Raw genomic sequence first — 18701 nt, 5'->3', positions numbered from 1 at the left:
ATGAAGGAGAAATGGGATGGGGGAGCATTTTGGAGACTTAGGAAGAGTCCAGGTACAAGATGATGAGGGTCTGCACCAGAGTAAAGACAGCAGGGAGTGGGAGACAGGGAATGGTCAGCAACACCTATGACGTTTCTAAGACTAGGCAACTGGACAGCCACCACTTCCTTGATTAAACACTGCAGACTGTTCATGTCTCTCCTGGAAACCCACTGAGAAGACAGAAAAGGAATGAGACAGACATAAACCCACAAACACAAAGAGAATGAGAGAGGAAAAATAAAAATAAGCCCTGGAAGATGGAAAGGTGACAGTGGTGACAGACTGAGCACAGCAGAGGAGAATGAGCCCTAGGGCCTCCAGAGAGGGTGCTAACAGGGAGCAGCCCAGTTCACTCTGGCAGACCAGGTTCAGGACCACGAAGCACCACATCCCAAGCAGTGGTGCGGTATAGGGGGCTGATGGGAGGTCTATATTTGATGTACACCAAGATCCTTTTCTCTGCCTATGAAGCCAAGTAACAACCCTTCTGTTGCCCAATTCCCTCCCGAAGGGGGCTTTCCTCTGAAACAATCAAGCCAGAGAGTGCCCAAGCTTGGCACAGCAGGCACAGCAGGCACAGCAAAGAGGGGGGAAATGGAACTTGGAGCCAGGGAATTAAAAGCACATCTATACCCTAAACAGTGGGACCCCTCTCCAACTCACTCATCTCATCCTGTTCCCAGAATGCAAGTACCTATCTGTGTGTCCCTCGAGCAAGGGATTACAGAACCCTCCTCTAGAGGAACATACTGAAGAGTCCAAGAGAAAACCTCTAGATATTCACATTTGGGGGGTCCTCCAGTAAAAAGTCTAGCCCACTCCTCCTTATTCTACAACAAGGTGCCCCAATGAACAAGCCCTGCTAATGTACAAAGCTCTTCTAAACAGTTTTTTAGTACTTCACTTAAAAAAAAAAAAGAGACAGAGACAGAGTCCCACCCTGTCACCAAGGCTGGAGTACAGTAGTGAGATGATGGCTCACTGTAACCTCAATCTCCCAGGCTCAAGCAATCCTCTCACCTCAGCCTCCTGAGTAGCTGGAATTACAGGCATGTGCCATCACACTTGGCTCATTAAAAAGATTTTTTTTGCAGACACAGGGTCTCAATATGTTACCTAGGCTGGAGTGTAGTGATGCGATCACCACTCACTGCAGCTTCAACTTCCCAGGCTCAAGCTGTCTTCCCACCTCAGCCTCCCAAGTAGCTGAGACTACAGGCATGTGCTACTATACCTCAACAATTTTTAAATTTTTGTAGTGGCCGGATCTCGCTATGATGTCCAGGCTGGTCTTGAACTCCTGGGCTCAAGCATTCCTCCTGTCTCAGCCTCCCAAAGGGCTGGGTTACAGGTGTGAGCCACCGTGCCCAGCCAGTACTTCACTTTTAAGTACAAAAAGAAGTCAAAAGATCAATGGACATTTCAGAAAAAGCCTCCAAGATTAAAAAAAAAAAAAAAAAAAAAAGAGAGAGAGAGAGAGAGCCCAAACCAAAGAGAAAAGAATTAAAGAAAACAGGAACAGTGAAAGGAAAGGAAAAACTTGTTAAAATTATTTTCACTTTTATTTTTAGAGACAGGGTTTTGCTCTGTCACCCAGGCTGGAGTGCGGTGGAGTGATCACAGCTCATTGTAACTTCGAATTTTTGGGCTCAAGAGATCCCCCCGACCTCAGCCTCTGGAGTAGCTGGGGCTACAGGCACATGCCACTATGCCCAGTTAACTTCCTTTTTAATTTTTGTAAATATGGGGTCTCACTATGTTTCCCAGGCTGATCTTGAACTCCTGGCCTCAAGTGATCCTCCTGCCCCAGCCTCCCAAAGCACTGGGTTTACAGATATGAGCCACCATGTCCAGCCTCAGAAAAAAATTTTAAAGGGGGAAGAAAAATAATATTATCAGAGACAGAAGATAAGCCATTGTACCCATAGAACAAAAATAGATGATGTTCAAATTAGGAAAAAAAAAAAAAAAGACAGGGACAAATTAGATTACAACCAAGAGGTCCTGGAAATTAAAAACTGGATAATTGTGGCATAGACTGATAGTTGCTACCCTATCTCTCCTTTTTTCTTAGGAAAAAAAGAAAAAACACATAATTTTATGTAAAGTAGTAATATGACCAGTTAAAAAACAATTTCTCAGCCTTCTTTGCAGTTTGTTGTAATCACATGACTAAATTCCAACCAGTGAAATATGAGAAGTGTGGAATGGGACTTTTGAGGAAGCCTCCTCCAAATGACTCAATTTAGAGGCTCACCATTTTGCCCTTTTTCCCTCTCCTTTTTCTAGTGCCCGCAATATAAATGTAATGGCATGACCCCAGCAACCACATGTTGGATCACAGAATAATATACTAAGGATGATGGTAAAGAAAATGATAAAGGAGCATGGGTCACTCAGGACCATGGAGCTGCCATGGTATCCAAGGACTGCCCACCTCTGGATCCTTGTGTATGAGCTAGATGAAGTCACTATTATTTTGCAATTTTGTTAACCTCAGTCAAAACTAATCATGACTGATACAACAACCAACCCTTCAAAAAAAATCATTAGAGACTTGGGAGAGAAAATCCATGAAGTATTCCAGAAAAAACAACAAATAAATGAATAGGAAAGAGAAAAGAAAGAAAATTAGAGACCCATTTAAGAAGATACAAAATCAAGATAATAGAGTGGGGATGGAGGGATGGGGGTGGGGAATTATCAAATAAAAACTATGTAAAAGCATCAATTTGGTAAGAAATCTCTTGTTTCCTGGATCTGACACAGAAGTGTGGTAACAAGAGGAATTCTAAGACAACAGCTTTGTAGCAGACCTAGCAAACAAACAATCTAGAGTGGAACAGAAAGATGGAGCCATAGGACAGAGGGGAAAAAAGAAAACAATATATTTCTGAAGAATTGGAGCATTTTGAAAACAATGCAAAGAGACATTTGACAGATCTGCCAGAGCATTTAAAGAAAAATGATGACAGAAAATCAAGCAAAGAAAAAACTAAGGCAATTATTAATTCTAGGAAACAGCAAAAGTTGAGCAAAAAAGGAAATGTAATCATAGTGTAACATATGGCTCAGAACTGAGCAATATTTACTTAGTCATGATAACAAGAATGCTAGCTTTTAATTTAATTTAAAAAACTGTGGGATAACTACTCTGGGGCATTAGATAAGGAGAAGTCAGAGTGGCATATACAAGAATTAAATCCAGGCAGGGTGTGGTGGCTCACGCCTGGAATTTCAGCACTTTGGGAGGATGAGGTGGGCAGATCACTTGAGGTCAGGAGTTCAAGACCAGCCTGGCCAACATGGTGAAACCCCATCTCTACTAAAAATACAAAAATTAGCTGGGTGTGGTGGTGGGTGCCTGTAATCCCAGCTACTTGGGAGGCTGAGGCAGGAGAACAACTTGAACCCAGGAGTTGGATGTTGCAGTGAGCTGAGATTGCATCAAATCCTCATTTATCATAAGAGGAAGTCAAAAGACGATGTCAGAAACTGAAATATCAAGAAGTAGCAATGCAAATACATCATTTAGTGACAGATTAACAGAAGAGGAAAATTTTTGGTTCAAAGTAGGATTTTCTGGGAATGGGACTAGAAGTAGAGAAAGGTAAAAGGGGTGGTATAAAAGAGTAGGAACTACTGTTTCTGATTATGTGACTTTTAATATTATTTGGCTTACTAAACCGTACACTTAGTACATTGATTAAAATAAAATAATTTTTAATTTTTAATTAAAAGTTCCTGGCAATTTAGAGGCAAAGAAGGAAAAACAGGTTTCTGGGAGAACGTAAAACACTAGGTTTTTGGGGGCTTGTTTTGTTCTTGTTTTGTTTTTGTTTTTGTTTGTTTTGAGACGGAGTCTCACTCTGTCGCCCAGGCTGGAGTGCAGTGGCATGATCTTGGCTCACTGCAACCTCTGCCTCCCAGGCTCAAGCAATTCTTCTGTCACTGCAACCTCCACCTCCCGGGTTCAAGCAATTCTCCTGCCTCAGCCTCATGAGTAGCTGGGATTACAGGCACCCGCCACCACGCCTGGCTAATTCTTTGTAGTTTTAGTAGAGACAGGGTTTCACCATGTTGGTCAGGCTGGGATTACAGACGTGAGCCACTGTGCCCGGCCAAAACACTATTTTTTAGACACCTCCTTCTATGTCCCTCATCTCCTCCTCTTTGCCCACACCTGTCTATATATAGTTCCAGGGAGAGCATAATGTAGAGGAAAGTACATGGGCCTCAAATACAGACAATACAATGCAGGGTGATGTCCAGCTGTGCAAAGAATCAGCTCAGGGTCTTCTCTGTGACCTCATGGGGACACAAGGTCTTCATTTGTAAAATGGAAAATGCTAATATATATTATATTACATGAAGTAATAGACGTAAAGTACCTGGAATATGGTAGGTCCTTGAAAATACAAGTTCTCACTTTCAGAATTGCTCATGCCCTATAAGCCTCTCTGTGAGTGTCTCTCTCTGTGTCTCCGTGTTTATAGGTTTGAGAAAACAAAGTTTGAGCCACCTTCTTTCCATCGCCTCTTGCCTGGTTTGGGAGGTCTATCTTCCACAAAGAAAACATACTGCATCCTTGACAGGTAGTTTATCACAACACATTCCACTTCCCTTGTAAGGAGAGACTGATTTTACTCACACTGGCTCTATACTTCAGTTCATTTTTGAGTGAAAAGAAATTGATACCCAATTACTAGCTGTGGCTCCCAGGTCTAATATACAGAAGTAGATAGAAATTTCTGTTTAAAATCAACCATCTACAACAGAGTAGAATTACAAATAATTCAGCTGATACCTGACTACAATGTTTTAAAATAAATATTGCACAAAATGAACAAGGATTTTAAACCCAGCTATAACTGGTTCACAATAACTGGTTAGATAGGATAATCAGTGGTCATCCCCAAATAAGAGGCCCCAGTGTGACACCAGAGCACTCACCTTCTCCACTGGACTCAGATTGGTTGCACAGGTCAGGAAACAGTTGCTCTCCATATGTTCCCCCAAGCTGAGTCTCTTGGTTCTTGGAAGTCTGCTTGTTCCAGCAGGACTCCTGCCCCTCCCAGGAGGCAGCGGGCAACCTGTCAGGTATCTCGACAGGGAAAGGAGAGGATTTGAGGTCCAAGAGGAAGCTATCTCGTAGGGTCTGCTTGGTGGCCTCCTTGCTTTTCCTCTTCTGACTTTCTGGAGTCCTGTTACCCTCTCCTTGCCTGGGCCGGCTACTCTCAAGCTTTCCGGTTAGCTGGAGGAACTGATCCATGTCCTTGGTGAATTCCAGCAGCGTGCCCTCCAAGACTCTTTGGGCAGGTCCCTCAGAGCCGTAGCTGGGAGCTTTCTCTAAGAGCAGGTGCTCAGAGCAGTGGAGGCCTTCCGGGCCCTCCCTGAGCACTGGCTCAGGCGCCGGGGGCAGGCTGCAGGAACACATGGACAGGGAGAAGTAAGAGTAGTCCACTGCGACGTATGTCAGCATGAAGTTGATGGTGACGATGGGGGCCAGAACGTTCACTTGACCCACAAGGACAAAGGCCATGGTCACCAAGCTGGTCAGGCAGATGGCAGCCACAGGTGTTTTGTTTGGCCCCTTCTGCAGCAACAAAAATAACATGCAGGACCATAAAATTTCAGATAGAATGCTTCAGAGATTTCAGAAGTTATAGGCTAGAAACACAATTCATAATGACTCAGCCACTTCTCCCCATGTGATTGTTCATCTATAAACTGAGATAATAGTATCCTAGCCATGGGATTATTGTGAGATCAGAGTTCACGCATGTGAAATGCTTCACATAGACTGATATGCAGTAAGCTCCACAGATATTAGTTGCATTAGTAACTTTATTTTTTGAGACAGGGTCTGGCTTTGTTGCCCAGGCTGGACTGCAGTGGTGTGATGTCAGCTCATTGCAACCTCCACCTCCTGGGCTTAAGCCATCCTCCCACCTCAGCATCTTGAATAGCTGGGACTACAGGTGTACACCACCATGCATGGCTAATTTTTGTGCTTTTTGTAGAGACATGGTTTTGCTATATTGCCCAGGCCAGTCACAAACTCCTGGGCTCAAGCAATCTGCCCAGCTCGGCCTCCCAAAGTGTTGGGATTACAGGCGTGAGCCAACGCGCCCAGCCTGTATGAATAACTATGAACATGGGGCATTATTGTAGAACTTTGGCTTCCCAACGATTTTCTCCTTTTGTCTTTCATTGGGTTTTGATACTAGCATAGAAAATCAAAGAGATGCAAAGTTGATTCTTCCCAGGGAGAGGAAGATTCCGGAAGATACAGCAGAATCACTGGTGGCTGGAGGAGGGGAATTCTGACCCTAAACATCAGCAAATGTTCATGCACACACATTACACACACATGTTATTAATGAAGGTGGTTATGGTGACCTTCAGGCGGACAGGAATGGAAAACAGGTGCTAGCTGCCACTCCCAGGAGCTCTTCATCACAGTCACTGACATAGTTCTTGAGCCAAAAGCAACAGTCACTTCTCAGTCCCTGTCTTCTTTGACCCAGCTGGCTACGCCCTCCTCTTCGAAACACTTTCTTCACCTCACTTCTCCTGACTGACCTCCCTCTTCACTGGCTGCTCCTTCTTGGTTTCCATGGCTGGCTTTTCACATCTCTGAACTCCACATTTAAAGCAGCCCCAGGCTCCATCCTCAGACCTCTTCTCTGTCTGTACTCCCTCCCTTGGTGAGCTCAACCAGACTCACGCTTTGAATACCGGCATTATATTGACAACTTCCAAATTTGAATCTCCAGCCTAAAACATTCCCCCTGAAACCCAGGCTTACATATCCAACTGCCTACACAACATTCCCAGTGGATGTCTAATAGGATCTCAAATGAAAAATGTTCAAAACCAAACTGCATTTTTGAAGGAAGGTAAAGGAAGAAATCAAGGATAAGTTGCAACGATGTGTTCCCTAAACCAGGGGGAGGGTGAAAATTGGAAGCGGGTGGGGAGGCCCTCTGTGGTACCTCAACAAGACAAAAATGAACTATAGCTTGCAAACCATATTATTGGGAAGTGGGATTCTCTGTTTATGTCTCTTTGGTCCTCCCCTGGGCTTTAGAATGTCTATTTTAATCATCCCAGCCTTAACTCAACTGAGCTGTCCTTTAGGTATCAGTTAAGGTTTGGTTCTTGATGGTTAACAGGAAGTACAGAGGCCAGAGGTGTGGGAAATCATCAAACAGCAACCCCCAAGGGGCAGGTGAGCGTTGAGGGCAGAGTTAGAGCTTCAAGGACCAGCTCGCCTCCTGACCAAAACATGCTTTCTTCTATGCTAAACCTGGAGGATCCTGAATTCATTTTTATTAAAGGATGGGGCACTGCATTTTCATGCTGCTCAGGGTCCAAGATGTTACTAGGACTGGTTAGCTAACCCAGTGCTAAAAGTGCTAAGGGGCTGGGTGGCTGTGACATTTAACATGCTTCATCTACTTAGCCCTAACCTAAGCCAGCCGGAGGACACGGCTGAAAGAAATGACCTCTGCATTATTTTCTGTGTCACCCCAAAGAAATTGACCAGAGGCTCTGATCAGAAAAGCTTAACCAACTGATGGGCCAACAATCAGGTTAGCAGCAAAACATGTTTCAAAAAACAAACAAACAAAAAAGAGGATTACTCACCCCTTGTCCCAGACAGGCAAGTGCAGGGATCACTTTCTCCTGGGCAATGCACTGCAGGATGCGGGGAGCTCCATAAAGTCCTCCCATACAGGAAGCCAGGGACGAGATGTATAAGCCCAAAAGGAACAGGAAGCCCACGAGGGACACCTGTGTGAGAAGTGGTTTCATTCGCCAGTGCCAGAACCTGCTCCTGTGCCTTTCTACTCCCCCAGCACCCACCCACCTGCACCCATGCAATCATCCACTGAGTCCTCTGGATCTGATCTCTGGGATACAGTTTCTACATCTCCAGCCTCACCCCCATTCATTCCATGGTTTCAGCTGAATCCGCCACCACATTTCATATGGACTGCACAGCGGTCCTCAAATGAAGCGTCTGCCAGACTCAGCAGCAGTGCTTGCTAAAGACAGATTTCTGGGCCCCCTCCTCAGAGTTTCTGGTTCAGTAGGCTTGGGGTGGGGCCTAGAAATTCGGATTCCCCACAGGTTCCCAGAGACCACACTTTGAGAACAAACTGGCCAACTATAATGCTCATTGGCCTCTTGCCTTTAAGCTCACCCTTAAAGATGAGTTTAAACCATTCAGATGATTCACTCTGAATCATCCCCTAAGCCTCTGCGGGAGTGACCTCTCTAAACTCAAATCTAATCACAATGTCTCTGTTGCAGACAAATCAAAGGCTCCCCCTGTCTTGACATATAAGGCTCTTCATGGTCTGTGACCTCTTTAGCTTCACACCTGGCACACTGAGAGTCTGATCAGCATGATTTTTCTGTCTGTAGGAAGCCTCTGTCCACACCCCCTAATCTACTCATTGTCTGTTAAACTCCTAATTGTGCTACAAAACTCAGCACCAACCTCACCTCCATTGTGAGGCCATCCCCTCTTCCCCTGACTACAGTAGTCGCTTCTCAGTGCTCCATAGCATCCCCAACATGACGTTAGGTCAGCACCTATCATGGTGACCCCTCCACTAATCTGGAGGCTTCATTTAAGCAGGTCTTCTGTCTTGTTCACCCTAGAATTATTGGTGCCCAACACAGAAATATAAATGCCGAATGAATGAATGAGATCCATGACCCACAAGGCAACAATAGATAGAATAAGAGGGCACAGCTGTTCTTCTTGGTGTCAACTTACAAAAGATCAGGGTCTAAGATGTTACTAGCTAACCCAGTGCTAAAAGTGCTAAGGGGTTGGGTGGCTGCATGACTGCTTGCCATGTGCAGCCAGGTCCCAAGCTCTCACTCATGAATTCACCCTCCTGGGCCAGACCTCATCTGTACCCATAGGGAAGCACCTTTGTTTTCTTATTTGAGGTGCCCTCTCCATTCTACTTTACTTTAGGCACAGTGGCCAGAACTGTACATTCCGAGTACTCATGTGTCCAATGCTTACAGATAGGTTAGAGTTAATATTCAGCTTTGTCACTTACACCCTTCTTGATGAAGGCTCTCCTTGCCCCATTTTTTACTTCCTTGTGTCAGCAAAGCACCGGATTCGTGTCATCAAGCTACACTGAACACAAGCCACTAGCTAGACTTCTTTCCTGGCTCATAAATTATCACTGGAATAATTTGACTGACTGATGAATCAGTCAGGACAGTTGATTGGGAAAAAAATACTTTTCTTAAAAAAAGAATATATTTGTAGGACACTGGCAGTTTGTAGAATCATCAGGAGGCTAAAGGATGAGGCTCAGAAAAGGGCAGGACCAAGCCTGGAGGCATACCCAGCCTCTTCCCCAGGAACAGCTTGGCCAGGATGCTGCTGCACCCCTGCTGCCCTGTGGATGGATTCTCACCAGCTCTTTATCTTTGCTTCGTTGGTTACAATGGGAGCACACAATGGCCTAGTGTAGGTCATGTGCCCTACCAGGGCTGCAGAGGGACAGACAAGAGAGGTCTGGTCCATTGGGTTGCTATTACGCAGAATAGGGGTACTCCCTCCCTTCAAGACAATTGGTAGAATAACCCCCAAATGGTCAGGAAGGTCAGAGGCTTGATGAACAAGACTAAGGTCCACTACGGAGCCCACCTTGTCTTTAATTCAGTGTTGATTCCTTTCCCCTATCTTTATCATCTCTCTTATCCCCAAAGAATCTCGCCTGTCTCTTTTTTCAATGTCACAGGTTTCTTGGGTTTGTCCTACCCACCCTACTCACCGATTTATTACTACAGAAAATCAATGTCATCTAGTGTTTCCATCACTTTGTGTGATCTGATGGCATTTTGTTACTTTCCATCCTGTGGGATAGTTATGCTCATGGCTTATCCTGCCAGCACCCTGAGCGCCTCACGGGTAGAGCTGTATCATGAATCCTGGCCCCCTTCCCCCAGCAGCTCATGCAGAATCAGGCAAGCAGAGTTCAGCAGCTGAATTCATGCAGCTTCACGACTTTGCTGTCATCGAGCCCTAGGTGCCTTACAAAACTGTTAGATAAGCTGAGTCCATTATCAATCCTCAATCCATTCTGAGATGTGATCATTCATCTATAACCTTTATTTCTGTCTTCTCTACCAAATGCATCCTATGTTGACTGGTTTTTAAAAAAACAGATTCTATGATGAAATTTTATCAAGAAAGAGCCTTTTGAAAAGTTAAGTCAATAATTCCCCACTCTGGCTAAACATAAGAATCACCCAGAGATTCTGATTTAATTAGTGTAGAGTGAGACACAGACGTGGTTGATGTTAAGAAAGCCCCCTGGCCCCAGGTGATTCTAATATGCAGCCGATGTGGCGAACCCCTGGACACAACACATTGTAGCCATTGCATTCTCCCCTCAAAAAATTCTTTGGGAGAGTCAGGCGTGGCATCTCTTTGCAGAAATTTCACTGCTTCTTACCTAAAAGGTTATGTATATTTGAATTTTTACAACTCTTTTTCATTTAAAGCCTGTCTATTTACTCAGAGCAGGAATGAGTGGGAATGCTCCAGCCTGTCATACTCCTAGAGTTGGACTGACTTCAGGAACTAGGTTGAGCCCCTGGCACCATGAGTACACGATATGGTGGCTTCCGTCTTTGGCCAGCCTTCCCACAGACACACCTTGGGATTCCTCCAGAGCCCTAAGAGCTGGGGTCAGACAGGGCCAAGTAAAGCAACTTGTTTATGTCCAGTTTGTCGATCGTGTAGAATGATCTGTTCACTTACCACTTTTAAAAAATATAAAAATATTATTCAGTCTATTTTCTGAATAATATATGAAATGTTGGTCCCCACATCTAGACAAATTATAAAAACTTCATTCCATCTCTCCTGCCTAAATCCTATCTCTTTCTTTCATTTGTCATCCATCCATCCACCCATTTAGGAAGCATTTCCCAAGGACAGGTTATGTTCCTGGCACAGTGCTAGGCAGCGCAAGGCTTATAGACACAACAGTGAACCACACAGCTCTGCTCCCAGCCCTAAAAGAACCTAATTGCTTTCTCTATTCGTATCAGACTGAAAATTTGCTAAATGTGCCAGTGGAGGTGGAAGTGAGGATTTATTTGTGTAGAGGTGTGTCAACAGTTCTTTTTAAATAAAAAGTGATTCTTTTCCGGCATACACCTGTTTGAGCCATCCCCCTCAAAGCTTTCCAAAATATTACATGGGGTGCGAACTACCCTGATTTCTCTCTTCAGTAACTACTGATTAAAATAATTACTTCCATCTCTCTGCTCTTAGTATTTTCTCCCAGCTCCCACTTGAGCTTTGGTCATTGAGGGACTCCACTCATTCATTGGCTGCTCTCTTCTCTTGAAGGACAGGATTTAAAGTCATTTGCAAGGGGCTCATTCTGTCTCATCTAATTCCGGTGGCCCCTGATATCACTGAGGAGCGCACCCTAAAAACCTTTACAATCCCAAGTGTATTAATAAGGCCGTGTCTCAACAACGCTTTGGTTTTTTCCTCCCACGTCTCATTTCCACAGTCATGACTTTCCTAGCACTCTCCACGCTCCACGAACTGATCAACATCTCAACTTTCAGTCCAGTTTTACCTCTCACTTGAAAGCCATTTTCCATAATGAGACCTAGTCTGCTTCCCTTCCTGAGAGGCAGGACTGTGTCCACGATGGAGGGCAGAGGACACTCAGGCTGACCCACTCCCAGGTGCTGAGTGGCCCACTAGGACTCACTCCCTAGTCACCAGCACTGTCCCATCCCCATCTTCCCTGTACAGCTTGTGTCATGAGCTTCCAAGGTCCCTCATGAATATGTGAAACCATGACTATTAAATCCAGGAATCAGAGTTTGCTCTGTGGGATTACCCAGTTTTTTAGGCTTTTTGTTTTTTTTTAAACAGAGTCTTGTACTATTGCCCAGGCTGGTGTTCAGTGACACGATCTTGGCTCACTACAACCTCCACTTCCCGGGTTCTAGCGATTCTCTTGCCTCAGCCTCTTGAGTAGCTAGGACTACAGGCGTGCACCACCATGCCTGGCTTATTTTTGTATTTTTTGGTAGAGATGGGGTTTCACTGTGTTGGCCAGGCTGGTCTTGAACTCCTGACCTCAAGTGATCTGCCCACCACGGCCTCCCAAAGTGCTGGGATTACAGGCATGAGCTGGCCAGATTCCCTAGTCTTAACAATACTTTTGGGATATTTTTCCTTCTTAGATTGCTCTTATTTTGCTAGTTAGCAAGCCCCAGGACTCCTAAGATATTTGGTCTTTTTTATTTGTAATAAACATCTGTTTCCTGGACTGTATACAAGTTTATCTTGAAACATTTAATCTATTTCACCCCAACTAACACTGTGGTTTATACAATTCCTTTTCTAACTAAATAATACTGAGATTGACTATTTTGGCTTTTCCTATTAAATATGGTGGATTTGTGGGGAGAAAATGTGTTCCTAAAATAAATGTTTTGATCTGTAAGGGTATGCCCATAAGGAGTGTGGAAGGGAGTTAAAATTTAATTAGCACCTGCTATGTGCCAGGTAAAATGTATTATAATTAGCACCTACTACGTGCTTTCATGGGCTATCTCAGAGCCACCACTGTATACAAGACTTTTAAGAATGCACATACACCTGAGAGCTGGGAGAAAATTCCTCTGTGGTTGGGATAAAAAGTAAAAAGATGTGGCCAGGCACAGTGGCTCACCCTTGTAATCCCAGCACTTTGGGAGGCTGAGGCAGGCGGATCACCTGAGGTCAGGAGTTCGAGACCAGCCTGGCTAACATGGTGAAACCCCGTTTCTACTAAAAATACAAAAAATTAACCAGGCATGGTGGCATGTGCCTGTAATCCCAGCTACTTGGGGGGCTGAGGACAGAGAATCGCTTGAACCCGGGAGGTGGAGGTTGCAGTGAGCCGAGATCATGCCATTGCACTCCAACTTGGTCAACAAGAGCGAAACTCCATCTCAAAAAAAAAAGAAAAAGTAAAAAGACGCTTCTTAGAGAAACTGATTTGAGAAGCCAAATAATTAGAAATAGATCAGAGAAGCTGTAGGAAACCCAGACAGAAACAGATTAACTGACCAGCTGCAAATCAGTAGAAAGGAATCCAGGGCAGCCTGCAGCCATTGAAGATAATTGTTCTGGCAGAAAGCCCCCGAGAGAGAGAGGAGTGCGTTGGGGAGCAGCGTGTGAACGAGCGCCAAGGAGAGTAGGTCAGAGACCCGCCCTGTCTCAGTGTCCAGAGGTAATGCACAGGGCACACATACAGAAGAGGCCTTTCTTCAGGCCCACGAAAGTTCAGAGATGCGCTGGCTCAGAACTGAAGCCACAGGTAAGACAGGAAGCTGAGGTGAATAGGTTATCAGGGTGGCAGGTTGTGTCAAGTGACCAAGGTAAAGAGACTGCACTTGCACCTCCCAAGCAGTGTAGGTTGCACCCTCCCCTTCTCCAGCCACTGCCAGTAAAAACATCTGTGGCCCAATCTACCGCCTGAGCATGGTACCTGCTCCTGCAGTGGCCGCGGAGTCAGTCCCAAGGAGCGACACCAGGGAGCAGGAAAGCACAAAAGGTGTGGGAGGAAACTCCTGTGTGGTCCCCTTTAGGGAGTGGGTAGTGGGAACCAGAAGACCCAGGTGCTGCTATTTTGAAGTCATCAGGGTCGGTTCCATCACGGCTCACTGACTTGCTGCACCTGCCCATTTCTACTGAGAACCAAGAGCAGTAGCTTTGTTCCTTTATAGGCTTTACAATGGCCTATTCCAGGGAACGGTCTCTTGTCCTCTCCAAAAACTACATCTCCACCTTTCATCCCAGTGTGTGCATAATGACATTCCCAAGTGTCATTGCTGGGCCTGGTGCCGCAGGTGCCCCCAGCTGGCTAAGTGCTTGCCTACCTGCTCACTGTCGGGATAGGTGGCATTCCAAAGGACGCTCCCCCGGTTCGTGTGCCTATTATTAGGTGTGGAATTTCCACCCACAAAGGCTCTCAGATGCTGTCTCTAGGCTGTTTTTACCCTAGTGCTGTTTGTGGCCTTAGATACAAAGTTGCCTGTCCTCCCATATACCTACTCTGAGCATTCCCTTGAAAAGCAGGGGAAGGAGAGGAAGGAGGAGCCGCGGCCCAGGGGATAATCAGATCAGAGTCTCTAAAGGGTGGAAGGACCTCTGTGAAGGAAAGCACGAGAAAGGAACTTTAGAAGCAGGCAGAGCTGGCCAGCCACTGGCAAGCTGCAGACGAGCAGGAAGCATTTCCCCCGGTTAAACCAGCCTCACCCAGGCTGCTCCCTCAGGCCTTCAATTCCTGTCATGCAGCCAAGCTTTTCATTCCGCAGCTAGAGAACAGGCTCTTGGGAGTGAAACTCCAGACGGAAGCGTGCATGTAGATACAAAGGAGGGCTATAGACTCCTGCCTCGAGAGCACACCTTGCCGCCTGGGGGTCTGTGACCTTGGGTGCTGAAAGGTGGGTATCAGTTCTCTCACTACCTGAACTGCACCGCCTTTCAAAAAACCTGCTTTTATACTAAGGTCAAAACTCTTGAAAACAAATAATCACCTTTGCATGGGTGCCTACAAGCCTTAAAAAGAAACCTGTGCTAATGTGAAAACCAAGCTCAAACATATCTCTCAAAAGAAAATTCAGAGTTTCCTGGCCCAGGTTGCCCCCGGCACTGGCCCTCCACGAAGATCAGCAGGGCTGCTGTGCAAAGCCTCACACCAAGAGAAAATGGTACTCCATCCTCAAACATAGGGGCTTACGCCTGTAACCCCAGCACTTTGGAAGGCTGACGTGGGAGGATCACTTAAAGCCAGGAGTTTGAGACCAGCCTGGGCAACATGGTAAAACCCTGTCTCTACAAAAAAATTGAAAAAAAAAATTAGCTAGGTGTAGTGGTGCATGTCTGTAGTCCTGGCTACTTGGGAGGCTGAGGTGGGAGAATCACTTGAGCCCTGGAAGTTGATGCTCTAATGAGCCATGTTCATGTCACTGTACTCTAGCCTGGGTGACAGAGTGAGACCCTGTCTTTAAAAAGTTAAAATATTAAGTTAAATTTAAAAATACATAAAATATAAGCAGCGATACTCAGGAGTTAACAGAAAAACTCCCTAACCAACGACATTTCTCCGAAAAATGATGGGAATCTCAGGGTCTACTTTTTCTCCAAGAACTTAAAGGAGGGTAGGAGTTTTTGGGGATTTCCAGAAAAATATCTGGAAATCTTATGTGGATTCTAGGATGCCAAATAAATGTCCTTGATGTCACATGACCTCCAGCCTGCTAACGGAGGAACGCCAGGAATTCATTAATCCTCTCCTGGCAGGGTGCGGACTCTAGAAACAAAGATGTTGCAGCCAAATCAACCCGCAGTGTCTGAGATTCTCAGGAAAGCAAAAGGGGTCAAGGACCTCAGAGACAAGGAGGGCCTTGGCCCTCACCCTGGCGCTGGGCTTCCTCCCTCTCCCTCCACCTCTGTCTGTTCCCAGCCTCCTTCTCCACTTGCCACTTCCGAACAGCACATTCTATTCATCATGCAAGGTGAAGCTATTAGCAAAAGTGAGGCACTTGCTTAGCTGGGAATTTGGGGTGAACAAATTCTTCTGTTTCTGTCCTGATTTTTGACAGGAAGAGATGTCACCATTATCTAGCCCCTCATGTTTGTGAATCTCTCTGGGCATCGTTATCTGTTTCTCGAAATCCCTAAGCAGAGCCTGTACCTTTTCCACCATCTCTCTTCCCCATCACAACCCAACACTTCATTCCTGGGCTAGAGACTATAGGGAGGCTGGGCGCGGTGGCTCAAGCCTGTAATCCCAGCACTTTGGGAGGCCAAGGCGGGAGGATCACTTGAGGCCAGGTGTTTATGACCAGGCTGGGCAACACAGTGAGACCTCATCTCTACCAAAAAATTAAAAACAAATTAGCCCAGCATGATGGCATGCCCCTGTAGTCCCAGCTACCCGGGAGTCTGAGACAGGAGAATTGCTTGCGCCTGGATGGTTGAGGCTACAGTGAGCTGAGATTGCAACACTGCACACCAGCCTGGGCAACAAAGTGAGACCCTGTCTCAAAAAATAAATTAATTAAATTTTTAAACGACTATATGGATTCCCAGACAGTACTGCAAGGGGAAGGTGGCCATTTGTTGGTGAAAACAAACAAATGACTCCAGCAGACTGAGCCCTTCAAGGAGCGCAAGCCTTACTCACCTTTTCCGCTATCAGGAAGTCATAGCGAAGGGCCTCTCGCGTGCAGATGGCGCCCAGGAGGAAAACGAAGACAATGTACAGAAACCACCTGAAAACCCAAGAGCAGAACAGAGCTGCCCCCCACTCACCTCACCCAGCCCCATCCAGTCCCCCGACTCAACCTTCTGTTTCCAAAGGGAACCTGTCTCAGAATGAGAGAAAGGCCAGTCATGAAGCTTCCCCAGCTGGCTTGGGAGGACACTTTTTGTACTATTTCTCTTCTGGCATATTTCTTACCAAAAAAGGAGTACCATTGTTTTGTTTATTTTTTTACTTTTAAACGTATATAAAAATATGGAATGCTTCATGAATTTGCATGTCATCCTTGCACACGGGCCACACAAATCTCTGTATTGTTTTAATTTTAGTATATGTATTGCTGAAGTGAGCACTGTTTTTTCTCTTTCTTACATTAAAAAAGAAAACTACACAACGAGCATTCTGAGTAGGGAAGCGGGAGGCCCAGTTGCCTCTAGGTTGTCAGGATTCAGGCCAGGGCTGCCCCGCAGCCTCACATCCCAGCCTCCTCCAGCAAAAGAACAGGCTGATGATCCTTCAGGCCTCTAAGTCCTGCTGGTCTGTTATCTTTAGATCAGATAATAAAGAGGGAAACTAAAGTCAAAAGGCAGAGAGCAGAGGCCTGGCTCTGTCCCCAAGATGCCCTGTAACCTTGAACAAGACCCAGGTTCCTGTGGTCTCCTCACTCCCATCTGGGTAGCAAGACGATGGGCCAAGGGTTCATCCTGGAACCTCCCAGCTGGGACCAGAAACAAGACAGGGTCCTCATACAGAAGCCTCTTTCTTTTATTTCCTTCCCAACACTCAATTCTATCTCTGTTGTCTTCATTTTCTTCCCAATGGTATGGCCTTGTTTTGCACAAAATACCCTGATGCTGTATTCCAGGCTGATAGCAAAGGTGTCACTGCAATAAGCTAAGAGCAAATTCAGTGTTTGTGAAACAGATACATTAATATTTTCTAAATACTGTGGTTACAATAACACAGGCCCTTTTAACTTCTCAAGTCATTGTCTCTGGTCTCTGATCTCATTGCCTCTTCACACCCACCCAATGAAGGGCAGAGAAGCTTCTTCCTGTGGTACAGAGAGAAACAATATTCTAAAAAGTCAGAAATAGACCCAAAGTCACCCAGCCTGCTTGTGTGGGTGGCACAGTGTGAACTAAAACCCCAGAGGCCTGATGGCCTGGGGGAGTAGGAGGGGAGGCTCACTGGGGGAAGAAGGAGAGCTGGGTGCTAAGCTTCCACTGTGTGCCTTCTACTCTCTCCCCCACAGTCTATGAAGCACATATACTGTCATCATCCCCATTTCACAGGAAAGGAAATGGAGGCTCAGAGAACTCAGTAAATCATCCAGAGTCACGCAGCCAATCAACGGCAGAGCTGAGAGGCAAACCAGAATTTATCTGACTGCAAAACTCTTCATCTTTATGCTCCCTTCAGGGATCCTGGAAACTTGGTGGTTAAAAAAGTCCCCAAGTTCAAAATGGAGGTTGAGGAGGGACGGGGGCGGGAGGCCGAGGAAAGGAAAGAAAGGATTTGATCTGTGATCTGGGTCCTGACACTCCTCCTCGGCAGCATTCCCAGGCAGGGTGCATGAAAGGGCAGTGTCTGAACCCACCAGACGTGAATTTTCCAGCCCACCGAGTGTTAAAAGAAGGATCGGAATACGAAATAGATTGGTCACAGTCGGGGCACTCTCAGAACAAAAGGGGCAATCCCTCTTCTGCCTGGGGTTCTCTCTCCCACTCTCCAGCTCGGACTGATTGCCATGAGGGGAACTTACGAGATGCCAACAGCTGCCAGGGAGCCCAGGGGGATGCTGGCGGCAGGCTCCCTGAGGTCGCCCCCCATGTTGAAACCGGCCATGACTCCTGAAAGACACCCAGATGGGGAATGGGGTGAGCAGCCTTCTCCATGCATCACCTTCCCCAGGGCTGCCCCTTCCTCTCCTCCCGGACCCTCTCCTGGAAGCTGTCCCACAGCAAGCCCTCCAGCTGCAGCTCTGCGCACAGGCTGCTTTTCCATCTCCCCTGGCAACTAGGGAGGCATCCCTGTGGCGTGAAAGGGACCTTTGTGGGTTGGAGGAGACTCAGGAGGAAAGCCCTCCCGGCTCCAAAAGCATCCTACCGCTCAGCGCAAAGCAACCAGGGGGAGGAAAGCGGCTTGCAAGGCGCACAGAGGTCCTGCGCTGCGTGCTGAGCTGGGACAATGCCCTGGAGAGGCTCAGCGTTACAAAGGTCTGGCAGCCTCCTGCTCAGTGGCTTTCCCTGCCTCTGCTGCCCGCTGATTCCATGGGAGCTTCCTGTGTCCTTGGGGTCAGGTACCATCCTCCAAGCCCCT

At 46.3% G+C, this 18701-nt stretch overlaps 1 protein-coding gene and 1 non-coding gene across 2 annotated transcripts in view; both read right to left on the bottom strand.

Moving 5' to 3' along the window:
* The window catches only part of SLC12A8 (solute carrier family 12 member 8), a 130914-nt gene that overhangs the window by 23154 nt on the left and 89059 nt on the right, over nt 1-18701 (bottom strand). Inside the window, 4 exon segments of the mRNA XM_050781415.1 lie at nt 4996-5638; nt 7696-7842; nt 16302-16389; nt 18145-18232. Of these exon segments, the coding sequence (XP_050637372.1) occupies nt 4996-5638; nt 7696-7842; nt 16302-16389; nt 18145-18232 (966 nt within the window).
* Nucleotides 16629-16732, bottom strand: LOC126949438 (U6 spliceosomal RNA). The gene has a single exon (XR_007723739.1). It is a non-coding gene; the product is annotated as a U6 spliceosomal RNA (small nuclear RNA).

This window comes from Macaca thibetana, chromosome 2 (genome assembly GCF_024542745.1).
Source record: "Macaca thibetana thibetana isolate TM-01 chromosome 2, ASM2454274v1, whole genome shotgun sequence".
NCBI lineage: Eukaryota > Metazoa > Chordata > Mammalia > Primates > Cercopithecidae > Macaca > Macaca thibetana.
This window is presented reverse-complemented; position numbering and strand designations above follow the sequence as displayed.